The 22,825-nt window shown below is 35.3% G+C and overlaps 2 protein-coding genes across 2 annotated transcripts; both read left to right on the plus strand.

Moving 5' to 3' along the window:
- LOC109849496 (eukaryotic translation initiation factor 5A-2-like) lies at positions 4,949-5,436 on the plus strand. The gene has a single exon (XM_020419340.1). The coding sequence runs from the start codon at positions 4,954-4,956 to the stop codon at positions 5,434-5,436; it is 483 nt and encodes a 160-aa protein (XP_020274929.1). The 5' UTR covers positions 4,949-4,953.
- On the plus strand, positions 22,363-22,825 carry LOC109850531 (mannose-specific lectin-like; the record flags this gene model as incomplete). The annotated part of the gene is made up of 1 exon (XM_020420551.1): positions 22,363-22,825. A coding segment is annotated over exon 1 (411 nt), but the record flags the coding sequence as incomplete, so codon positions are not given.

The following is a 22,825-nucleotide window of genomic DNA, read 5'->3' on the forward strand; positions in this document are numbered from 1 at the left end:
ATTTGATAAGCTCAGAATGTATCATTATATAGACCAATTGCTTCACTTGTGAGAACAAGTGCCCCAGTTAGTGCACTGGCTGCTCATTTCCTTGTTCTATGTTGATTGAGACAAATACTGAATGGTGTTGTGTGAACTTGCTCAAGATACATGTTTATTCATATGAGTTATTGGATAAGTAAATTTGAATTGGGATTTTATTTGGTTATTCAGCAAGCAATTTACATGTCTTTACACAGGGGCGTCGTGCTTTATTTTCTGGGCTTTGAAGCATATGAGCTAAAGCTGCATAGCTACATTCCATAGTAATAAAAATTTGCGAAGAGCTAAAGCTGCATATGGCGAATAAAATCATCCATCCACTACATTCCATAGTAATAAAAATTTGCGAAGAGCTAAAGCTGCATATGGCGAATAAAATCATCCATCCAAGAGCTGTTACATGCTGGAACTTTGCGAAGAGCCAAAGCTGCTGCCTAGTAACAAATTTTGAAAAAATATTAAACATTTTTATATGAATAATAAGTACAAGCACAGGAAGCCTACAGCTAGTTACTTGATTGTTTACAACTTTGCATTATATACCACCGCAGCAAACAAATTGAGCCTCCTCCTGACCTCCTTCATTATATAACTACCAATTTTCTACACTACGTATATAACCAGATAAAACATTTCAATTTCCCAAGTTGTGCAAGCTTATCCTCACATTGAAGAATCATACACGAATAACATCACATGTTTCCCCTAATAGATAAACCAACAAATACTGCAACGATACATACTAGAAATATTAAAATTGTAAACACTGAACCTAATACAAAAGCAAAGATGTACTTAATAGCAGTTTCCCTAGGTGTTCCCTTGTCCTCAAGAAGATTATGCCCCTCTGGAAACATTTGTTCTTGAACACAAACATGTGGCTGCACATGCCTTGAGCTGGATGATGAATCACGCGCGCTTAAGTGCTTCTTCCATTCACTCAAAGCCTCTTCATACGTTGCATACCCTTTGTAGGAGGCATTTGGGAATCTATCAACTTGAGAAAAGCATTCCTCCCAATTATAAAAAATACCACAACGTCGACCTCTCTTTACAACATAAAAACTCTTTCTTGACATTATATCACCTGCAAATTTGTGCCTTGAAAATAGATTATCAATGGAAAAAAGATAAGCAAATGTTCAAGATGCAGTTCTATGTATAGTGTAGCATTACCTGAAATTTATATACCAAGGCTAGATAAGAAAACAAAGGAATGTCGATAAGAAAACAAATGAATGTATCACTACAATTGACACATAAATTGACACTCTTTGTCATACTCTGAAAATCTTGAGAATGAAGCATATGTATGACGGGTGTTTGCGCGAGCGGGTTTGATTGCAGGACCCAAACAGGGCTAGACCCCAATAATCCACATACTATAAATTTTTTTACAATAACATACTACACAATCAGGGCTAGACCCAAACATTCTTCACCTCTTGTAGTATATTAACATCAAGCAAATTCTCAAACTTTAGTTGATTGAGTAGCATTTCAATGCTAAATCTTTAAAGCTAACGTTCATTATAATTCTCAAAATTTTTGTTTTCTTATTGTTATCTTTTAACCATTGAATCAGATGGTGACAATGTTTGGAATGTCTGAGATTGGCCCGTGGGCATTGATGGATCCAGCAGTACAAAGCAGTGATGTAGTGATTGTTTGCGTCAAAAGTTGGTTTCGTTGTGGAATTCATTATATCTTCGGTCGATTACAATAAATTCAAAAGAAATAGTCTTTTTATAAGACTTCTTTTACACAACAAAAGGAAAATTACAACTCTTGAGAAACAAACGCAGGACCGTTGTTTGGATCGCTGCTTGCGTGGGATCTTTGCCTGTGCCGGGAGCGCTTTGACTCGTGGACCACCGAATCACAGATTCTGATTGAACCGTGAGGGGTTTAATGATTCTTCCTTCGTTTATCGAAGTAAGAATTTGAAGCGAATATCTTATCGATGTAAGATGTTCACTCTTCCAAAGATCAAGTCTGAGCTTAGATCTCTAGGACTCGCTAGAAGCTTATTGAGGATGTTTGTGAAGAAGGAAGACTCTCTCTCTTGCTCTAATTCACCAAAACTCAAGGCTCTCTGCTCTATAAGAAAACAAATGAATGTATTCACTACAATTGACACATAAATTGACACTCTTTGTCATACTCTGAAAATCTTGAGAATGAAGCATATGTATGACGGGTGTTTGCGCGAGCGGGTTTGATTGCAGGACCCAAACAGGGCTAGACCCCAATAATCCACATACTATAAATTTTTTTACAATAACATACTACACAATCAGGGCTAGACCCAAACATTCTTCACCTCTTGTAGTATATTAACATCAAGCAAATTCTCAAACTTTAGTTGATTGAGTAGCATTTCAATGCTAAATCTTTAAAGCTAACGTTCATTATAATTCTCAAAATTTTTGTTTTCTTATTGTCATCTTTTAACCATTGAATCAGATGGTGACAATGTTTGGAATGTCTGAGATTGGCTCGTGGGCATTGATGGATCCAGCAGTACAAAGCAGTGATGTAGTGATGAGAATGCTTGCAAGAAACTCAATGTCCGAGAAGCTTGCGGAAGACATTGACAAGTCAGTCAAAGCAATCATCGACAAGGCTTATGAAATTGTAAAGACTCACATCAGGATTTAGTGCACAACAAAAATTGTAAAGACTCACATCAAGATCTCGTGGCGGTGCGGTGTTTCGCTCGGTCTGGGGTCACGAGCGACGGAGAATGGGATCTTGGCGGTGGCTGTGCGCTGCTCGGTCTGGGGTAACGAGCGCCGGAGAAGACATCTCAAATACTAAACCAGCAAGTAAGAAGCTAAAATCGACAAACAACAAGCAACAACAAGCAACCACCAAGCTCAAATACTAAACTAGCAAGCAACCAATAATCCCTTAGAAGCAATCAAGCAAGCAACAACCAGGAATCTGATTTCACCCAACTTCCAAACTGAAGTTATAGCACCAAACGAACAGAAGCCCTAAAATCAATTTCACCCAAAACGAACTCTTCCACGATCACCAAACGAACAGAAGCCCTAAAATCAATTTCACCCAAAACGAACTCTTCCACATTCAAGTCATCTTCCAAACTGAAGTTATAGCAAAAATCCTAGCCATTCACCATCTTAGGACTAAGATTTGAGCCAAAATTTGTGGATTTAGGAAGAAGAGAGCTAGGATTTTGGAGAGGGAAATGGGGGAGGCGGGATAATACCTCTGAGAGGGAAATGGAGGAGGCGGTGTTTCGCTCGGTCTGGGGTCACGAGCGACGGAGAATGGACTATGCGCTGCTCGGTCTGGGGTCACGAGCGCCGGAGAAGGTCTCGCCGTCGGTACTGTGCGCTGCTCGGTCGGGGGTTACGAGCATCGGAGTGAGAGAGGGGGTCACGAGCACCGGAGAAGGTCTCGCCGTCGGTGCTGTGCACTACTCGGTCGGGGATCTGAGAGGGGGCGGCGATCGAGTGCTCGAGCGAGGCTTCGTGGTCGGGGATCTGAGAGAGATCGACGTTGGGAGAATGGAGTAGGCTGAGAATTGGGGGAAGCTGGCCAATTTTGGGAGGAAGAGGGATCTGAGAGGGGGCAGTGGTTTTTAGCGTTTTGATTCTTTTCTTTGAGAAACGCGTTTGTTTTTTTTCAAAAAAAACCCGCAGGCAGCAGGCACGATTACGAAGACTGGCCAGCGCTCCTACAGTTTCTATATATATATATATATATAATATATATATAATATAATATATATATAATATATATATATATATATTAATAAACAAACTAATTTATAAAAAAAGCAGCAAATGAAATAGTGTCGTCAAGAGCAATGTCTTGATTAATCAATCAATAAATTCCACAAAATGATAAATCAAAAGCTGTACAATTAAATTAGTTGATCTCCAACTTTTTCGGGTTTTGTACTTCATTTGGCAACTTCACAAAAATTTTTTAGATGGTACAATCTTGACTTAAAATCTTATTTTTCGTTTGGAAAAAATCGATTATAAATTAAAGTAGTACTTTCTAGTTTAAAATATAGCCTGACTAAGAAAAAAAATCAAACAAAACCTAGTTCTATTTGAAGTTGTCAAATAATACCCGGGCCCCATTTTTTAATTTAATTTATGAAACACACAGGCTTCGCTAGAAACTCCGCAAGTAGATCGTGTGGAGTATATGGTCAGTGTAAAATTTTTGGATTTTAATTGGATCACATTCTGATAAAACCCGGTCCTATTCTACCATATTAAAAAATTGGGAAAATTATGTCAAGGCCCCCCCCAAAAAATATGAATGTGGCCGAGCCCCAACATCTTTTTCCCTTACTCTTTAGCCCCAAAAGAGACAACAAAGTGTGGCCCAGCCCCAAAAGCCCATTGTAATACATGTACTCTATGTATTTTTCATAGGCTCCCAAAAATACCCTCAGCTCTCACCCAAGAAATCTATCTCCGTCTCCTCCCGCACCGGTCGAGCCTCCATCGATTGGACCGACTTCAACGCCACCCGCGAGCTCACCCGCGCCCTCCTCTACCGCGATCACCCACTGGACCAACTTCGAGTGGACCAACTTTAATGGTGACTGTAACCAGCTTTGTTATTCACCACCGTCGTGGTGGGCTCTTGCTGCTTGGCGGTGAGTGGGGCCTGCACAGCTCCCAAGGGTAAGGGCAACAGGTTCCTAGTCCAGGGTCGCGTCTTCTGTGACATATGTAAGGTTGGATTTGAGACTCCAGCCACCACCTACATCGAAGGTGAATAAAAATGATTTTTCTTGGGTTTATCTGTGCCCTTTTATCTTGGTTTCCTTCAGATCTGGATTCAGTTTTTAAAATTTTGAATTTATTTTAAGCTCCATGTAAAAATGGCTAGTAGACTAGAGAGAGAAGAAGGAGATCGATGTCGGACGAGGAGCACCACTTGGAATCAAAGGCCGACGCCGGCGCATCGAAGACCTACCCTCAGCAAGCTGGCACCATTCGAAAGAACGATTACCTCGTCATCAAGGAGAGGTCCTTCAAGGCTGTTGAGGTTTCAACTTCCAAAACAGGCAAGCACAGTCATGCGAAGTGTCACTTTGTGGCAATTGATATCTTCAATTCGAAAAAGCTTGAAGATATTGTGTCTCCCTCCCATAACTGTGATGTTCCTCATGTCAACCGCACTGATTATCAACTCATAGACATATCTGAAGATGGTCTCGTGAGTCTTTTGACTAAAAATGGAAACACTAAAGATGACTTGAGGCTTCCAACTGATGACAATCTCCTTACCCAAATATGTGATGGGTTTGCTGATGGGAAGGATCTGGTTGTGACTGTGATGACTGCTATGGGAGAGGAACAAATTTGTGCTCTGAAGGACATTGGCCCCAAAAACTAAGCTTCTCAAGATTTTTAGTATGAAGACCATATCATGTGTTTAAGGCTTGTAAGGGCCCTAACGCCTTGATTAATTTTGGGTTTTTTTGGGATGTTAGATTTCTGGTGAATAAAAGTTTGTTTATTTGCTTATTAATCACTTCTTGGTGAATAAAAGTTGGTACATTGTGGATTTGCCGGGATATGAGTAAAAATTTCATTTACAGACCAAATGTTTGTTTATCTGCTTGACGCAACTAAGCTGCTGCATATATCACTACATTTTTGTGTGCAAATGCTAGAATGTTGTTTCTATCATTCTTGGAACTGATGCAAGTTTGTAGATATTAGAATGGATGAAATCCCATTAAAAATATCAGTTGCCTGGTAGTGATTACGTAATGCGGATAGACTTAATAACCAAGGTTTTTGGAGTAAATGTTGCTGAAGAAATTTTTTTGAAGGGCTTCCATCCACTGCAAAATCCTGTGATGTATTCATAAACTTTTTTTAAAAAATTGGCTTTATGTGATGTTAGTTTTGTGATTTCAGATTCCACAGCATAGACATATCGTAAATATTAACTTTAACGGTTACATATTAACTCTTCCTGTCGTGTGTTAAGTATCATAGCTATATGTTAACTTTTACCAGAACATGTTAACTATAATAGTTATATGTTGACTTTTAATAGAATGTGTTAACTTTCCTTCTAGTCTGTTAACTTTTCATACTGAATGTTAACTTTCGCAGCTTTATGTTAACTTTCATCCAAACCTGTTAACTTTCACTGCTTTATTTTCGTAGAAGCGTTAAAAAAAAAGGCTATGACCAAGTCTTTTATCTCATCCTAGATTATGAGAAGCGAAGTGTGTTAAGAGATAAAATTGAGATGTTGCCACCAATTACTACTAAGAGGAAGGAAAGAAATAGAACTAGACGTATAAACAACATAATAATTTACAAAACATCCACTGAAATGCTCTCTATGCTAAGCTGAAGGTCACAATCAAGCTAATTGTAACGAAGCAATTGGTAATTGGTGTGGATTGCTTATTAGTATAATATTTTTGGTAGAACAATGTAGGTTGTTAAGACCTTTGTAGCATATTGTAGAAGGTTTTTGTAATCTCCAAGATTGTAAGTGATGTGGCATAAACATGTACCAAAAAGGTTACAAGTGCACAACCGTGTCAAGTTATAGTATTTAAGATATCGATCCCACGAAGAAGGTGTTTTGTAGGAGAAAATATAAAATCGGTTCTTATGTTGTGTGCGTGACAAATAAGATTGGTGAGTAAATATGATTGTGAAGAGATTGAAAGAGTAAAAGTGGTGTGTAAGTAGGTGCAAAGTGTAAGTGAGAGTGGATGTAAAAGAGAATGAGTATGATCAATAAGGTGAGAAGGAAAAATGAATAAAATCAAGAAACAAATAAAAAAATCAAGAATGAAGAACAAAATTCTAGAATAAAAGAAAATATAAAAAAATTAAAGATGGTGGATTCAATTATAGATATGGATAATCTAAAATTGAACCCACTTCTTAGAAAAGGGCGATTCCCTAGAGGGTTCTAGCCTAAAGGCGAATCAAACAAAATAAAAATAAACAAAAAGAAAAACTAAACCCAAGAGGGTTCTAGCCTTAAGGTGAATAGTACAAGAAATTAAAATCTAACTACAAAATAAATTGCAAAATCTAAACTACAAAATAAAATTGCAAGAATTAAATGCAAGAAAATAAATCTACTCTATAAGTATGAAATAAATCTAAGGCAAGAGGGTTCTAGCCTCTTGGCTATTTAACAAGAAAATAAAATCTAACTATAAGCATAGAAATAAATCTAAACTAATAAGCAATAAAAGAGAAAAAGAAAAGAAATGCAAACCTTCAAATAATTCTCCATATTCATCTTCATCTTCATCTTCATCATCCAACAAAGAGAAGAAGAGAAAAATTTAAAGTGGTGAAAAAATTATTATTATTAATTGCAACAAAAAGTTATAATTTTGGAAGGCCTTCTCAATTAAGAGTAGCCTTCCTCTCCAAAAGGAGTTATAAAAATTTTTACACACTTAACCCCTCACTCTTTACCCCTATTTATAGTAATCATCAATGAATATGAGCCATTGGATTTGTCTTGAGCCCCAAGCAAAGCAATCTCCACCTTTGAATTTGCTTTTTGTTCTTCTCTAGCCCAACATAGGAGGCCCATATGATTTTTAAAAATAAATGAAAATCAAGTTGGTCCATGAAGAGTTTCTGCAACAATCAAGTCCGGCCCATATGGTGATAATTCAACTTTTTGCATCCAAGTCCAATGTAATTAAACACCCAAAGCAACCGGTCCAATGGAAAAAATCTAGTTGATTAAATCAAGTCTGGTCTTTGAGTTCATGCAGCAAGGTCCGTAGGCGCATTTGATTTTCAAAATCAAAATCCAATTGCAACAACCACCGGCCGAATTCATGTGCTCATTTGATTTTAGAAAATGAAGAGTTGCAGCAATGATTTTCAACTCCAATTCTCCAGCAGTCCGGTCCGGCCCAATCATATAATTAAAATCCAAATATGCAGCAGTCCAGCCCATTTGCATTTCCCATTTCATTTTCAAAGCCAAAAATGAAGCTCAGCAAGTCCGGTCCAAAAAATGCAGCACCAGTTCGGCCCTATTCACATGATTTTCATTTGATGAAAATCCAAGTCTCCAAAAAATGCAGCAGGTCCGGTCTTGAGCTTTATTTGTTGATGGGCTTTGGGCCTTCAAGCTTGAGAAAATTCACTTGTGAAAAAAAAGAGCTGCCATGGACATTTGGGATATTTGGGCTTTTGGGCTTTTAAAATTCAAATATTTCATTTGGCTTCCTGAATTTCTCTTATTTCTTCATTTACTCAAGGGCCTTTGTTGAGAGATGGGATTTTTGGGATTATTCTTCATTAACCTGCAATTAAAGATAAAATCAATTATTAATGGTATATTTATTCATATAAAATAGGTAATAAGGGTATAAAATTGTAATAAAATATGATTATCAAATACCCCCACACCTAAACTTTTGCTAGTCCTCTAGCAAAGAAAGAAAAAGAAAAGAAAACCTAACTCACTTTCGTAGGAATCGCGGTTGTATTTAGCGCATATAACAAGCCTTTAAACCCCTAGGTTACCCTAGTGGACGAGTTGTAGTCTCGTGAGGGTTTGCAGTGAATATACCCACAAAATTCGGTCAACTTGCCAAATTAAAGAAGTCAGTAAATAACTAAATTCACCTGATAACTTTTAGATAATCTAATTGGAGCCAGTTATCACTCAAGAAAATATTTTTATATATAACTCTAAGGTATATTTTCAAGAAAATCTTCTCATTGTAGCAATACAAAACCAAGCCAAACTTAGAAATTTAATTTAAAAGTTTTGAAAAGAACATGCTAACTCTTTGTTTTAAATAATTTTCAAGTTGCTTGATTTAAAATATTTTCCAAGACCATATATACAACTTTTTTAACTCTTTCTTCCTTGGTGATTTTTTCTACTTTAACGGGCTTTCTAAGTGACCATTTAACAAGTTTTGGGCCAATAGATCCCAGCCCAAATAGGCTTAGGTCATTAAGTATGGAAATACTCCTTGGGCTTAATTACTCGGTCAGCTTAGGCTTTATAAGATAGAATCACCTTGAATTCAAGAGTATTTTTTTTGTGCCTATTTTTCGCACTCTTCTTTTGTATTTTTTTTTGTATGTATATATATTTTGAACAATATGTAAATCAAGACACTTTGAAAAATTATTTTCAACTTTAAGCTAAGCATGCAAAAATTTTATTATTTTAAATAAAAGTCCAAGTTAAGGCTTAAGTAAAGTATACTACTTTGAAAATCATTTCTTAAGAAATTTATTTAGAGTTATCATAAAAGGTGAACTTAAGTAAATAACCAACTAAGGATTAGAAAATTTCAAATTTATCAAATAAATCAATTATTACATAACTCTATCAATTTGGCAAGTGACGATATTTTTATAATTTTTTTAAGAAAAAGGGGAAAAAATGTAACTAAAAATGTAAAATAAAGAGAAAAAATAACTAATTCCCACCCCCACACCTAAATTTTGTATTGTCCTCAATGCAAACTCTATGATGCATAAAGTAAAGCAGATAAGAAGTGAAGCACTTACATTTGGTCGGCTGATAAAAATCTGCAATTACCTTTGATCTGAGGAGGATGAAATCAAAATTTTATTCTCTTTTTTTTCTTTCCTTTTTTTCTTTGTTTTTCACTTTTTTTTGACAACTGAACAAGAAACTCTCAAATGAGAGAAGAATAAATTCTTTTTATTATTCTGAAATAAACAAAATAAATAATGTAGAATGAAATATTCAACATGAAGAGTTCTTGTTCTACATTGAATCCTACCTTACTGTTAAAAATTCTTCCCCGAATTTTAAACAAATTCAGAATGATATAATCAATAATGTGAATTTCCAAGCATTTCGGGGTGTTCAGTAATTCTTGCAACAATGTAAGGTAGGTATTATTGGTGTCATGCATTTTATATTTCTTAATGAACTTAAACTCTTGTACTGTGAAGTTTTGTTTTCTAACAACCAATTCTTCTGTGAAGTTCTGAAAATTTGGTTGTTGATTATTCTCTAAGAATCTAAGTTTATCAAGAAAGAGTTCCTCAAAATTTAATTCAAAGCAGCAAATGTTTAACACAGTTTTATTATTCTCAAAGACCTGATCTGCTTCTTCTAAAAACTCTAACTCTTCATCAAAAATTTCCTCAAAACTCAAATCAGACTCTTCTTCTTCTTCTTCTTCTGATCTTTCCTGAATTTAGTTTATTTCTAGAGGCTGATTATTTGGTTGGTCCCCTGGATTAAAAATATTGAGATCAACAGTCAAATTCCCAAAGGACAGCTTCATTTGACCAGTTCTACAGTTGATGAGAGCATTAGAAGTGGCTAAGAACGGCCGTCCTAAGATGACAGGTGTCTGTCCTTTGGGATTAGAAACAGACTGTGTTTTCAAGACTACAAAATCTACTGGAAAAATAAAGTCTCCAAACTTAATCAGAACATCCTCTAACTCACCCATAGGGACCTTAACAGATCTATCAGCTAACTATAAGGTGCATTTGGTTGGGTTCAGTACACCTAGACCCAATTGCTGATAGACTGAATATGGAAGCAAATTGACACTGGCCCCTAAGTCTAAAAGCGCCTTATCAATGTGAGTATTACCAATGATACATGAAATGATGGGGGAACCTGGATTTGATAGCATTTCACTGATATTGGTGGCTCAAAAGACTTTCTTTGGAACATTTATTCTCCTCTTCTTAGTGCACAATTCTTTTAAAAATTTAGCATAAGATGGAATTTGTTCAATTACATCTAAGAGAGGAATGTTGACCTTAACCTGTTTGAATGTTTCTAGGATCTTCTCCTCCCGAGGAGAGTGTTTCCTAGACCCGAGTCTATCTGGAAAGGGAGCAACCGATCTAAATCTATCAAAAGCAGGCTCGGGTTCGAGTTCAGGTTCTTGGTCATCTGAGGGGAGTGATTGTTGAATAGATTCATCAGAAGGAAAAGGAGAAGGAATTTGTACAGGATCAAGAGTTTGACTTGGAGGAGTTCTCACTTGATTATCGACCTGTCTACCTGACCGAAGTGAATGGATTGCATTCACTTGGGCTTCATAGGATGAACTGCATCCTGTGTTCTTAGGGTTGACCACGGGTTGACTCGGAAATTTTCCTTTCTCTCTTTCACTCACGGCACTAGCTAGTTGACCAAGTTGGGATTCTAATCTAGCTATAGTTTGAGTGTTGGAGTTGAGCATTTGTCCAGTGGATTGCATGAAGGAATTCAGAGTGCTAGACGTTTGAGTCAACATATTCGTGGTTTGAGTGGAGGCCTTAATTATGGTTTCCAAACCCCTTTCCAAGACGTTGAGACGTTTATCCTGATCTGGATTGTGATGAATCTGAATTACAACTTGATGAAGAGGAGACTGATTTTGATACGACAGATTAGGTTGTTGAAATTATGAATGAGAATTGAACGGAACTGTGTTTCCCCTAGAAAAATGTTGGGTCGAAGCGGGAGTGAAGTTTTGAGTTCCGGGAGAATTTCCTAGATTCTATGCAAAGTTAGGATGATTTCTCCAACCTGAATTGTAGGTTGGAGAAAATGGATCATTTCTAGGGTGCTGGAATGCAGCGTTCATCTGTTCTAATGAATTGTTGTTTCCTAGGAGAGGGCATTCCTCTGAAACGTGGGTAGGAGACTGACAATTATGACATCCTGAGGCAGAAACATGATTGAGTTGAGCTGGAGCTCGTTCCTTAATTTCTAAGGCTTCTAACCTCCGCAGAATTGTCGCCATCTTCGCTTCAGAAGCAATGTTTGACTCCAAGGAAAGACCACTAGACTTAGAATGGGGAACTGATGAAACCCTGTCATCGCACTGTTCCCATTGCATTGTTTTTTCAGAAAGACTCTCCAAAAACTCCCAAGCTTCATCAGCATTTTTCCTCATAAAATCCCCGTGGCACATTGATTCTAAGGAAGTTTTTGCAGAATAATCTAATCCCTCATAAATTATTTGGCACAATCGCCATTTCTCTAAACCGTGATGAGGACATTGGATGAGAAGATCTTTAAATCGGTCAAAATACTTCCAAAAAGGTTCTCCCGGGATAATTTTAAAGTTTTGAATGCTGTTCCTAAGCTTTACCGTTTTATGAATAGGAAAAAATTTCTTAAGAAAAACGGTGACAAATTCATCCCAAGTTGAGATGGAATTTGTTGGTAAGCTGTACAGCCATTTTTTAGCTTTATCCTTAAGAGCAAATAGAGCAAATGGAATAAATCTGAGTTTGATTGCATCTTCTGTTAATTCTCTCATTTAATCATAATACACACTTCCTTAAATTCCGAAATAAAAATATATGCGTCTTCTGTTTCATTACCAAGGAATTTGGGAAGCATGTTTATGTATTGCGGTCTAAGCTTAAAATTTATTCCATTTGTTTCGGGAAGCCTAATGCACGAGGGGATTGCATTCCTAATGGGATAGCACATATCATGAAGAACGGGTGGATTAGGATGCTCCATTACTATGATTGGTACAAAGCGAATTAATCGACGTGTATTATCCATAATCCACTGTTGCATACACCAAAATATATTTTTTAATTATTTTTTTTAAAGAGAAAAAAATAGTTTTTTTTATGAGAAGAAAAGGATAAAGAAAAATCCTAACTAAAACAAATCAAAACAATCACTTTTCAATCACTCTAATAATAGGGTTTAGCCTAATTCACTAGACCAGCTCCTAACCAAAAACTCCTATAGTGAAAAGATAAAAGTTTTACCCAGGTAGTTAGCCAGGTAAGGATAGTACTAGAGGGTGATCAAAGATCAATTAAGTACATCTTTCCTTGCGGAGCGCTTTACGCAACCCCTAAACCTTGCCTTAGACACCAACTAATCTGAGAAAACTTAAACCGGTTCACTTAAGGATTTCTTGTTCCTTATTGAGCTCGAATCCTTAGGGGCCAACGTCTAATGAGTTTTTATTAGGCTTGGGTGGTGTAGTGAGGAATTAGTGATTTTTGGGCTAAGGAAAGGGTGATGAAATCCCTCACCTTATCTTGATTATGGGGTTTTGTCCTTAAAAATATTTTTAAGTGTGTGCCAAATCAAGATGCTCAAATCACTTGGTGAATTCCTACACTATATGAAATGCAACCCTATGAATTAAAAGCAACTAAAAAGGATGGAAAAGAAAAATCTTTTTTTTTTTAATTAGGGTTAACAATCAAACAAATGAGAAGGGGGGATTTGTTTGAATTTATTATCTTGTTAGTAAATGTCAAAGTGGAGGATGGATTTTATTATGGTCAACAAAAAAAATAAAATCTCTTTTTTTTTAAGTCCTAATTGTCTCTAATTGTGAAGAAGTAGCTAAAGGGTGGAATTAAAAACTAGAAAGAGGACTTACCTGAAAGCAAATCTTCAAATCCTAGCTCTCCAATCCGCGATCTTCAAGCTCAAAGCGTTTCCTTCATAAAAAACACACAAGTTAAAGAACCAAAATAATTAAAACCTACTTAAGCACCTTCCCCGACAACAACGCCAAAAACTTGATGTGGCATAAACATGTACCAAAAAGTTTGCAAGTTCACAACCATGTCAAGTTATAGTATTTAAGATATCGATCCCACGAGGAAGGTGTTTTGTAGGAAAAAACATAAAATTGGTTCTTATGTTGTGTGCGTGACAAATAAGATTGGTGAGTGAATATGATTGTGAAGAGATTGAAAGAGTAAAAGTGGTGTGTAAGTAGGTACAAAGTGTAAGTGAGAGTGGATGTAAAAGAGAATGAGTATGATCAATAAGGTGAGAAGGAAAAATGAATAAAATCAAGAAACAAATAAAAAAAATCAAGAATGAAGAACAAAATTCTAGAATAAAAGAAAATACAAGAAATTAAAGATGGTGGATTCAATTATAGATATGGGTAATCTAAAATTGAACCCACTTCTTAGAAAATGACGATTTCCTAGAGGGTTCTAGCCTAAAGGCAAATCAAACAAAATAAAAATAAACAAAAAGAAAAACTAAACCCAAGAGGGTTCTAGCCTCAAGGTGAATAGTGTAAGAAATTAAAATCTAACTACAAAATAAATTATAAAATCTAAACTACAAAATAAAATTGTAAGAATTAAATGCAAGAAAATAAATCTACTTTATAAGCATGAAATAAATCTAAGGCAAGAGGGTTCTAGCCTCTTGGCTATTTAACAAGAAAATAAAATCTAACTATAAGCATAGAAATAAATCTAAACTAATAAGCAATAAAAGAGAAAAAGAAAAGAAATGCAAACCTTTAAATAATTCTCCATCTTCATCTCCATCTTCATTATCCAACAAAGAGAAGAAGAGAAAAATTTAAAGTGGTAAAAAAATTATTATTATTAATTGCAACAAAAAGTTACAATTTTGGAAGGTCTTCTCAATTAAGAGTAGCATTCCTCTACAAAAAGAGTTACAAAAATTTTCACACACTTAACCTCTCACTCTCTACCCCTATTTATAGTAATCATCAATGAATATGAGCCATTGGATTTGTCTTGAGCCTCAAGCAAAGCAATCTTCACCTTTGAATTTGCTTTTTGTTCTTCTCTAGCCCAACATAGGAGGCCCATATGATTTTTAAAAATAAATGAAAATCAAGTTGGTCCATGAAGAGTTTCCGCAGCAATCAAGTCCGGCCCATATGGTGATAATTCAACTTTTTGCATCCAAGTCCAATGTAATTAAGCACCCAAAGCAACCGGTCCAATGGAAAAAATCTAGTTGATTAAATCAAGTCCGGTCTTTGAGTTCATGCAGCAAGGTCCGTAGGCGCATTTGATTTTCAAAATCAAAATCCAATTGCAACAACCACCGGCCTAATTCATGTGCTCATTTGATTTTAGAAAATGAAGAGCTGCAGCAATGATTTTCAACTCCAATTCTCCAGCAGTCCGGTCCGGCCCAATCATATAATTAAAATCCAAATATGCAGCAGTCCAGCCCATTTGCATTTCCCATTTCATTTTCAAAACCAAAAATGAAGCTCAGCAAGTTCGGTCCAAAAAATGCAGCACCAGTTCGGCCCTATTCACATGATTTTCATTTGATGAAAATCCAAGTCTCTAAAAATTGCAGCAGGTCTGGTCTTGAGCTTTATTTGTTGATGGGCTTTGGGCCTTCAAGCTTGAGAAAATTCACTTGTGAAAAAAAAGAGCTGCCATGGACATTTGGGATATTTGGGCTTTTGTGCTTTTAAAATTTAAATATTTTATTTGGCTTCTTGAATTTCTCTTATTTCTTCATTTACTCAAGGGCCTTTGTTGAGAGATGGGATTTTTGGGATTTATTCTTCATTAACCTGTAATTAAAGATAAAAACAATTATTAGTGGTATATTTATTCATATAAAATAGGTAATGAGGGTATAAAATTGTAATAAAATATGATTATCAGTAAGTCTAATCATATCATATATTCAAGCAATATCAGCTGTAAGAATATAAGAATTTTATTATAGTAAATGTTAACATGTTCAGTTAAAAGTTAACATGTTATTAAGAAAGTTAACATATTATGGTGAAAGTTAACATGTAATAGTGAATGTTAACATATAATGATGAAAATTAACATGTAACAGTTAAAGTTACATAGGAAACATGTCATGTTCTTGCTGATCATGTTCTTGCTGATCATGGGATTTGACAATATCATAATAACTTGAAGGATATGTACACATTATGTACAAGTGTATGAGATTTAATAGTGTATCGTAACTTGAAGATTATGTACATAATATGTATATATTATGTACACAATAACCTCAAGATTATGTATATAGTATGCACTATAATATTCAGGTTTTGATACACATAATTTATATATAACCTTCAGTTTATTATGCACAACAAGTTCTATTTGAATGAACTTGTACATATTTATATGACAGCCATAATACATTTCACATACAATCACAATAACTTACACCAAAATTAATCACTAAATAGACACAATACATTTTATTAAATTTTGATCCAAGTACAACCAAACCATAAGAACACATAGTATAATCAACTGAATAAAACATGACACGTTACAAGCAATTCTGAAAAAACTACACAAGAATAAAGAGTACACATAGTATAATCAAATGAACAATGAAACATGACATCTCAGTCTCATAGTACATTTAAATCAATTTATCCTTCAAATTCAAGCTTCTCCTCAGATCAGTGAGTTCTTCTCTCATAAGTGGAAATAAGTGAGTTCCCACACTATATATGGAGTTGTCAAAACTACTCCCGATATCTACAACCATCATTCTGAAATTATGCACAAAAACGAAATCAAAATCAAGTTAAATCATGAACCATAAATCACAGCCACTTGAGCAAAAAATAATAATAAATCCAAGATTACTTACATGAGGATTTTCATAAGTCATAAAAGTGTAAGACTCACACTCTAAACCTCATGTTAACTTTCAGGTGTATATGTTAACGTTCAGGTTTATATGCTAACGTTCATGTGAACATGTTAACTATCAGTTGTATAAGTTAACTTTCATCTGCATATGTTAACTTTCTTATGAATATGTTAACTTTCAGCATAATATGTTAACTTTCACTATTACATGTCAGTTTTCTTTATAACATGATAACATACAACTGAATATGTTAACTTGTCAAATGTACATGTTAAGTATTAGCTTTTCCTGTTGACATTCAAGTAAACTTGTAGCTTTTCATTTGAACATGTTAAATATATGTTGTATCAAAACAAAACGTAAACATATGGTGGAAAAAATACCAAAAAATATAATAAGAACAATAAAGGTCAAGCTTTATTTGTGTTGTCAATGTTTGTGTTGCAATGTGGACAACAGGCTAAAGAGATACCAAACATGAAGTTTATTTATCAAAGAAACTGTCATTTCCTTACTACATCTGGACAAGTTCTTTAGCATCCTTGTTCTTCCATGTTACATATCGATGAGTCGTATTAATTGTACAGTGGCTCAAATAACCAAATATGAAATTATAAAATACTAGTCCTTCAAAATCAAGTCTTGCTTTCTTGTTGATGTTATTATATCTTAGGATACACCAACATTTTGCACTTCTCAATCAATCGACATATTCATAATCGGAAGTTGCTTCAGGTAAGGTAAGAAGTGAGTCTATTTGTATGTAATTGAACTAACTTCAGGTAAGGTAAGAAGTGAGTCTATTTGTAGTCATCTTCCGACACAAAGATGGTTACCGAACAACCTATTTGCTTTATAGATGATAAAAATCTAACAACCCTAATTCCTCACGAATTGAGGGGGCATAAGTGCTAATAAATGGGTTGAACCATTAAGGGGTCCATTAGGGAGTGATTTTGTGCAACTGTAGGCACAAATAAAGGAGGTTATGTGCATTATTGTGCAATTTACCCTTATTAATAACTAACAAAACTCATATACAAAGTACATAAAATTTCAAATTCAGAAAATGGAACTATGTTACAGCACAAAACTAGTATCATTCTTCAAAATTCAGGTCAATTATAAGGAATAGGTCCTCTCTTTTTACACATTGTTACTAGCGTGCAAGCTTAGTGCGAAGAGTCAGATCAAGACAGAATTGAAGATAATACATGCATCTAAATAAATCAGATTTAAAATTTTCCAGCAAGTAAAAGGCAATATAGTCAATAATATTGACACATTCTGCACATTAATGCTTCGAAGGGTAAGCCATAATCTAGTCACCTAGGAACAAAGTGCTAGTACGAGGGAAAAACATCAGTGAGAGATGACATTAAGCAACAAACTAATTCAATGAAAGAAAAGCCATTTTCTGTAAGCTAAAATTACATTTGCATGATGAAATCTGATTTTTGCTACTTCAATATGATAGGATTGAGCCTATATCTCTAATATTGTTTTGATGATTTACAAACAATCTCTAACATTATTTTTCTAGTATTTGTATTTATTCATTAGATATTCTAGACGAACATCGTAGTTGGAGGTTGGATGGAGAATTGCGCTTTAACGATAATATCAAAAGGAGGTTGGCGGAATATCAAAGTGAAGCCATTTATGAATTCAAGTCAAATTCAAGTTCAAACGTCATTCATGTTTATCAAGACGAGCCTAATGAAGATCATCAATCTTGTGTATAATTAGTTTAGGGTTTATACTTGTGTGTTAAGTATTTAAAGCTCAAATATCACACATATACACATTTTTTGTTTTTGAGTGATTTTGACAAAATATTGGGTTATTACTTTATAGACTTAAAAACCACGTTATACATATTTTATTAAGTCCATAAAACCATTTGAAAAGGGTTCAAAACTTCGTTTAACTCAAAAGTAAAAAATCAAGTGTTTTATATACACGCGTATTTATAAGTTTTGCAAAATGATGAGATTTCACAATTGGGAAATAAAAATTAAAATTTTTTTGTAACATGTTTATTTTCATGTTTGTAAATATTTTCCAAAGTTTTACATTTTTAGATATTTTTTGCTATTTTTAAAGGCACTCAAAAACTCATTTTCAAACATGCACAGTGTCTGTGCACGTTCATGAGTCGACTCATGAACAGTAGTAAGTCGACTCATGAACTGCTTTGGAATTTGTAAAAAAATTCTGCTGAGTTGACTCATGTAAGTCGACTCATATAAGTTGAATCTTGATTCCCATTAGTCGACTCGTGTAAGTTAACTTATGAAGTGTTGCACAGTTATGTATTTTTGACCAGTTTACAAAATAAGTTATTTCTCACAAATTAGAAGTGATATTTTAGAAACTCTTTCTCTAACATGTTCACTACATGTTTATAAACTTTCCTAAAAATTTCATGATTTTTGGAGTTGATTTAATATGTTAAATTGATTTTACTAACGCAGGTGTTTCAACAGTTTTCGGTATCTAAAATATCTATGTTCAAACAATTATTTCTCACAAATGAGAAGAGATATTTCAAAAATTCTTTCTCTAACATGTTTATATACATGTTTAAAAACTTCCCTCAACATTTTATAATGTTTGGAATTGGTTTACTATTTTTAATTGATTTTACAAAACTAGATACATAAAATTCCAGAATCTGTCGTTACTGTTCCAACGACTCTCTATAAGTCCACTCACTCTCTCTATAAGTCGACTTATCAGTACTTTATCATCCATAAAGGCTAGTTTTGCTTCTTTTTTTTCTTTTTTTTTCTTTTTTTTTTGGGGGGGGGGGGGGGGGGGGGTTTTTTTTTTTTTTTTTTGTTTTTGGCTGGTTTAAGATGCTATAAAAAGCCCTCAACTCTCATTCATTGTTTAGGGATATTTAAGAGAGTTTCTAAACAAGTTTAAAGGGTGTTTAAGTTTTGTTTAAGTGTGTTTAAAGTTTGGTTTTTAAGTGAAGAATGTTTCACAAGAGGAGAAGATCATTCTTTGGTGTTTGGGCTTTAATTTCTCTTCTCTCTCTCTCTCTCTCTCTCTCTCTCTCTCTCTCTCTCTCTCTCTCTCTCTCTCGTCATCTTAGAGAAGTTTTCTAAACTCAATTCTAGTTTTGCATTTATTATTGATTATCATTTTTATTAAGCTAGATTTATATTAAGTTTACGTTTGACTTTATTTATACTCTTTGTTTATACACACAACCATTGAGCTTATAGTATTTTTATACGTTGTATAATTTGGGTTGTGGGGAGTGTGACTTAGAGAGTGAGCTTACGTTATATTCTTATCTATTGTAGAGAACAAATTTGTATTTGAGCATTCATTGTGAAATTCACTTTGTATTACACAAGTACACCGAGAGGAGTGTGTGGTGAGGACATGGTCGATACAAAGAGGAATGACGTCGATAGTAAATCCTAGGGAGATGTAGTATAGCCGAGCACTTGAGGGAGGCGACACATGAGGACCAACACTTAAGGTGGGAGTTTGTGTAGTTACATTGTGAGTGATTGTAAGAGTTTTCGGTGAGCTAAAAAATCGATATCGTGAGGTGTAAACGTTTTGGGTGAACGTCGAAAACCCATTGTGATAGTGGATTCTCCCCGGGAGTGGGGAGCGGAGACGTATGTCGGAAGGACCGAACCCCGTGATCATATTACTTGTTTGAGTTTGCATTGGCGTACATATTTTTCATGTTCATTTTATATCGTCATTGTCTCATTGTTTATTTCATCCACTATATTGTTTGCATTTGTTTGTATATCATTGCATATATCTCATTACTAGGATATTGTATTAGGAAATTTTAATTTGGCATTAAATCATTTTAGATTAGCACATTACCCTATTCACTCCCCTAGGGTACTCTCAATAGTTAGGTGAGATCTTAATGAAGAATACCAAGAGTGGATACATATCATTGTAACCCAATTAATAATTAGAGGCCAACACGGCACATGTGACCAGTCCCACAATACAGCGACCATCACAGGGCTAATACATATGTAAGGAATTCTGCAAAGCACTCAGAATAATATCGGAGATATCATGCATGTATACATACAATCAGTATTATTAGGTATGTAACATACATACATGTTACCTGAGTCTATGCCCTCGTGTTTCATGAGTGTTTGATCGATTAGACATCAGCCCCACACGTACGTGCCAACCTAGTAATTAATTATAAATGCTCACCAACTTTCAGCCATAATCATTAATTAACTAATTGGGTCCTGGAGATCAAATCATTGAGATGTAGTCTACAGTTATAAATAGCCAAGGAGAGCACATGCAGTCGTCGCATGGCACAGATCAATTAATTAAGCCAACTAGCTAGTTAATTAAGCAAAACGAAGAGGGATGCAGCAGCAATATTATTAATTTTAGTGCATTTCCCGCTTGCATCCACATCGATGGGTACCTTCTAGGTTCTCCATACATATAGAGGTAACGGAGCACAAGTATATCACAGCAGGTTACAGTTACAGATAACAAAATAATTTTAACTCCCAGATTCTTCATAGGTAAACCATCCTTAAATTAACAAATTAGTTTAATTCTCGAGTTTTTCATAGGTAAACCTTCCTCAAATTCTAGTTTGTCATTACTACTTCTAGATTCAAAAAACACAACCCTTATATGTCATTGCGTCTACATATTATCGCTTGAGTACACTTTCTTCAAATTTCTCCATTAATAAAAAGGGGTTTTAAGGGAAACTTTCCTTAAATCAAGCCACATTAATTTTATATTACCATCCTTAATCATCTGAGTTTTAAAATCCTCACTCTGTCGACATGCTACCACAATTTTATTTTAAAAAGTATTATATATTTAACGTATTTACCTATGCATCTCTTGTACACGTGTCTTGTGCTTGTGTTTATCTCCACAGAGAAAAGGAGCCAAGAAAGCCCTAAAAGAGTTTAGTGAGATGTAATTAAGAGCCAGTGGAGAGAAATTAACTAAAGGGGTATAGTCTTTGTAGGACAAAATTATTAGATTGATATATTTTGTTGGCCCTAAATAATAGATTGATTTATGTTCTTACTCCGCCGATGATATGATATATATACTTTATGGACCATGGAGATAAATACTCATATTTTTTGCTGGAGCTAAAATTCCGACCAAATAGGTTACGTGAGGCGTCTTGCGTGTTCAATGTGGCTGCCAACGTGGATGATACTAAAACTATTAATTAAAATGAGCTGAAAAGGGATTTTTGCTCAAATTAGGGTTAAAAAATGAGTGTCACGTGCATCCGTCCGACGTGGCTGCCAATATAGATGGTACATAGCTGGGATCATTAAAATGAGTTGAAATGGGATCTTTGGTAAAATTAGAGCAAGAAAAGTGAGGGTTCAAATTACTCTAATCAAATTAACCCTAGGAGGAAGACCACCCTCAATTTTAACCCTAATTTTTTTAACCCTAATTTGAGCGGAAATCCCTTTTCAACTCATTTCAATGATCTCAATACCATCCACGTTGGCAACCGCGTCGAATGGACATGACACCTCATGTGATCCTATTAGCTAGAATTTTGGCTCCAACAAGAAATTAAAAAGGGGTACTTATCGCCATGATCCATAAAATATATGATATCATCACCGTAGTAAACAAATACACCAATATGTCACCTAGGGTCAACAAAATATATGGATATGACAGTTTTGCCGTCTATATATATACTTTTATATAATGCAAATACATTAACTAAAATCCTCTCAGCTCGTTAGGTGAGCCAGCTACCTAAAAAGTATAAATGTCTTTGTTTTGGACATCAAGCGTTCATCAACTACTCATGTACAGCCTTAGTAAATACCAACCAACTCCCAACCATTATCTTTAAGTATGTGGGTCACGCGCATCTAGATCTCTTCTTCCCCGTCTATAAAATGGAGGGCAAAAGGATTAATATTCACGCACATCAAATTATAGAAACATTAATTAATTAATTAATTAATTAATGGCAAATATGACTCCCCCTTCTCTCCTGATCCTCATCTTAGGGTTTGCCATCACAACACAATATTGCTCGGCGGATTACGTCCTCGTCTCCCCCCAGGCGCTCGACAGCGGCGACTCCCTAAACTACGGCCCCTACAGGTTCACAATGCAGAGCGACTGCAACTTGGTTTTGTACGAGTCTGGAAAGGCCATTTGGGCGAGCAACACCTACAGGAAAGAGTCCACATGCTATTGCAAGATGCAGAGCGACGGCAACCTCGTTGTCTACGACCAGAACCGGAACGTGGTGTGGTACAGCGATAGCTGGATGGGCGACGGCGGCCATTACGTGCTCGTTCTGCAGGAAGATGGCAACGTGGTGGTCTACGGAACGGCGCGTTGGTCCAGTCATACGTATAGAGTTGCTGTT

Source organism: Asparagus officinalis, chromosome 7 (assembly GCF_001876935.1).
Source record: "Asparagus officinalis chromosome 7, Aspof.V1, whole genome shotgun sequence".
Lineage (NCBI taxonomy): Eukaryota > Viridiplantae > Streptophyta > Magnoliopsida > Asparagales > Asparagaceae > Asparagus > Asparagus officinalis.

What these genes read in the sequence shown, in the direction of transcription:
- LOC109849496 (XM_020419340.1), top strand. Translation starts at nt 4,954, where the DNA reads ATGTCGGACGAGGAGCACCACTTGGAATCAAAGGCCGACGCCGGCGCA.